This window comes from Eimeria maxima, genomic scaffold (assembly GCF_000499605.1).
Source record: "Eimeria maxima Weybridge genomic scaffold, Emw_scaff1084, whole genome shotgun sequence".
NCBI lineage: Eukaryota > Apicomplexa > Conoidasida > Eucoccidiorida > Eimeriidae > Eimeria > Eimeria maxima.
Genome location: NW_013566081.1, coordinates 8,278 through 12,018, shown reverse-complemented (window position 1 = coordinate 12,018; position 3,741 = coordinate 8,278). Strand labels below are relative to the sequence as shown.

At 45.0% G+C, this 3,741-nt stretch overlaps 1 protein-coding gene across 1 annotated transcript; it reads right to left on the bottom strand.

Annotated features, from left to right (window-relative positions):
- Positions 1–34: 34 nt before the first annotated feature.
- EMWEY_00048340 (ubiquitin carboxyl-terminal hydrolase, putative) lies at positions 35–2,978 on the bottom strand (the record flags this gene model as incomplete). The annotated part of the gene is made up of 10 exons (XM_013481377.1): positions 35–42; positions 209–362; positions 535–582; positions 738–807; positions 1,080–1,161; positions 1,292–1,409; positions 1,581–1,742; positions 1,926–2,078; positions 2,256–2,392; positions 2,570–2,978. The coding sequence occupies 10 exons, from the start codon at positions 2,976–2,978 to the stop codon at positions 35–37; spliced, it is 1,341 nt and encodes a 446-aa protein (XP_013336831.1).
- Between the last annotated feature and the right edge of the window lie 763 nt (positions 2,979–3,741).

Here is a 3,741-nt window from a genome sequence, read left to right as displayed (position 1 = left end):
TATATATATATATATATATATATATATATATATATTATGCGCCTATAACATGCATAATGTTTTAGAATATGCTACATATGACATATATGCATACCTTACACACACTGCCGATTACAGGAATATATATGGTGAATATATATGGGCATTTGCAAAAAGATGCAAAGACGGCACTTTCCTAAATTGTACCCAGCAGCAGCCACCGTCTCACATTCTCGCAAGTCCAGATTTTTAACTGGGAAGGTGACGATCGTAGGGTTCTTTTCGATGAAGAAATTGTTCTTCGAAAACCTTTTTACGGCAAGCACCAAATAACGCGGCAACTTCCATAAAGTACATTTCTTGCGCTGCAGAGGAGTGGGTCCCTGCGAGCAAAGGGAGCAGGCCATGATACGATGCATGAGGAACAAACAAGAAATACGACTCCATACTCATGTATAAACGGAAATCAACTGCAGTGTGTTCTGCTATCTTAGCTTTACTAAGTCAGTTCCCCTTCTTAAATAAAGATGCACAAGGGCAACCCCCGCTGCTCACGCTGTCAGTTTCGCCGTCGAACTTCTGCAGTAAATCAAAGATGGGCACCTGAGCACAGCAACAAGAAGGCAGACAATCACCAACTTACACACCATAAGAAGACATTCACCGTACCTGCATTACTCTTCTACAATATTCTCTAGCTAAGTTCAATATGCATGCATGGTGCACACAGGGGAAAAAGTGACTTGTGTCTGACGGACTGTTGGAATCATATTACGGTCGAGCGAATCCTTGAAAATCGGAGCAGCAGGCAAATCAAGGGTCAAATACCTGAATCAAAACGACAAAAGAAACCAATAAAAAGCGGAGAGAATGTAATGAATATATCTTAAACACCATAAATTACAATGTTTGCCACTTCCGCGACTGGCTTGTCTGTGGCTACCCCGTAACTTTGCAGAACCTGTGAATCAACAGCGACTAAACCGAAATCAACGAAACAGGTGCAAATGAAGAGGTTCAAGACCTTATGCACAATCGTGCACGCATGCACGCATGCGTGCATGCAGGTGCCCGTCTGTGCTGACAAAGGGGCAACCTACAGAAAGGGTGTGTGTTTCGATTCGCCACTCTGCGCATCTGTTACGAGGACTTCCCCCTGAAAGCATTCATGAATGATGGAGCCTGTGGCGAACACAGACAAAGACAGGCATCCAAGAAGCACGACGCAGGCCACATGATATATGCATGCCTATGCCTCTGTATGTGGGAACACATCCCTCCTGAAGCTTTTGCTGCTGCAGCTCAAACCCACTTCCTGTCTTCCTGTCTCGCTGATCGCGGTGCAGCACATTCAATAACCAAGCAAACAAAGCCAAAGGGTCCGCTTGTTCCCCGATGCGAAATTTCTTCTTACTCTCCACCCCAACAGCCTGAGAAACAAATCCACTACTCTCCACAATTCAATCTCTCAAAGGTTACCCAAAATGCACATGCATGCATGCATGCACGCATGAGTAAGCACAGCACATCACAGCACCAATATTGTGAATAATGTACAAAAAAGAAAGAAAAAAGGGGAATTTCTGCGACAAAATATTTACCTGCAAGAATTCGTGTGGGGATACGATGCCTTTAAAGTTTCTTCTGTTGAATATTTTTCTCATCAACTCTGAGAGGGTTTTCAATACTGCATTAAATTTCTGCTTGTCCGATAGATCCAACAAGAGCAAAAAATTTCGCAGCGGTATCACCGTACACAGACTCTGCGTCAGACCCACACCAAGCACAGTCACACACGCGTGCATGCATGCATCCACATACAGACACCCAAGCCTACACACATGCATACATGCATGCATGCATGCATGCGTGTACGAGTCTTTGCAGAAGGGAGCTGATCCGCTGCATGCCATGCGTGTTCATATGAAGAGAGGGGAGTCACTTACTTGAATAACAACTGCGAAGAAGTCTGTTTTGCTTAGATTATTTAGACCAACACAACCAGGTAAATAATCAGCACCATCTAATGATTTGCCATAGAAGACTTCCGTAGATAGACGAGCAACATCTTCCGATGTGTATGTTGGATTCAAGTTGTACTGAAAAAGTTGCACGTAGACCCTAAACCCTAAACCCGAAACCCTAAACCTTGAACCCCTCCTTAAGAGGCAGACTGTGTGTGACTGCTACTTAAGAAACCATCTGTACGATTCCTTCGCCTTATGCCTCATTAAGCCTATAGCATAAACCCTCGAGGGTTTTTTGGTGCTGCTTACGATGATGTCTTGTAGGGAATAATCTTGTACTTCGTAATTATCAGGAAGACAATAAACTTTACATGTTGTAAGATTTACATACACAAAATGTCTTTGCTCTAACGCATGCATGAAGGCGAACGTGGACCTCCCGCGGCCTGCATGCAGCCAACCAACCCATTGACACAGTTACACATTTCCTGACAACTGCACGCATGCATTGAAAGCAGCAGCAGCACTAACAGCAACATAAGTACCAACAGCAGAATGAGCAAAAACAGCAAAAACAAGGGCAGCAGCAACAGCAGCAGCAGCAGCAACTTGCATTCACCTACCCTGAAAGTATCGCCCGCACACAAGACAAGCGTAGACATGTTGATTAGAGAGGCAAATGCTGCAGACTTTTTCGAAGTCAAAATCCAACATATGTTTGTTAATAGTACCGAGGTAAGGACATGTCCTCCTCACACGCTTCTGTACTGGAGCACTGCTGCTGCTGCTGCTGCTACTGTTGTTGCTGCTGCTGGTATTGCTGTTGGTGTTATCGCTGGTAGTGCTACTGTTGTTGGTCGCGCTGCTGCTGCTGTCATTGCTGCTGCTATCCTCACTGGATTTAACGCCAGATGACGCTTCGTTAGGCCGTTTAGAGCCCACGGAGTCTGCTGCTGCCGCTGCTGCTGCTGCTGCTGCGGTTTCTGCTGGGGCCTCCCCCCGAACCTCGTCAGTTGCAGCTCCCTCTGGCATCCTGCCTTTTCTTCCTTTTCCTTAAACCTGATAGATAGACAATTTATTAAACAATTAACAATAAGAAAAAGTGTTTGCCTTTGCCGCACGTCCTACACCACCCGGTACAAGGACTGCGAGGCGCTGTGGTGAAATAGACAGCGGCACTGCAGCAAAAACACCTTCTTCCCCTTATCAGCGCTTCATTATATTTATTTAAACAAATAATATATTTAAAACATTTCCTTTTCTCTCTTTACTCAATAACACGAGTAGGTCGCGCAGAAGGCCTCTGCTGGGTCCCTGCATGCAGCTCCGCAAGCCTGTAGCTACTTGAGCGATGTTGTATGCAGTGCTGCACGCAGTCAAAAAACAATTAAATAAACAATTATATTTCCTCTAATTAATATTGATATACATAGGGAAAAAGTGTTTGCTGCTGTTGTTATCCTGATTTCCCCTCCCATTGTACCCTAATCACTAAGGAGAACAAGGAATTAGGCTCTTAGGGGTGCTAATGCAGGTGTTTGTCCGGCGGGGGAGGGGCGAAGGGTGCAACAGATATTGGCATATATATAAACTGGGGTGTACCAAGGGCCCGTCTGCCCCCTATGTCCTCATGAGGAAGCGGAAGCCGTTTGTCTTGTTTAGAGACTTACTTAACCACCTCTTACTATGCAAAGTACTCACAGCCTAAACCCTAAACCCTAAACCCTAGACTCTAGGCCGTTTGCGCACTCTGAATAAGCATTCAAAACCTCCCATGAATTAAAGAGATTACGCG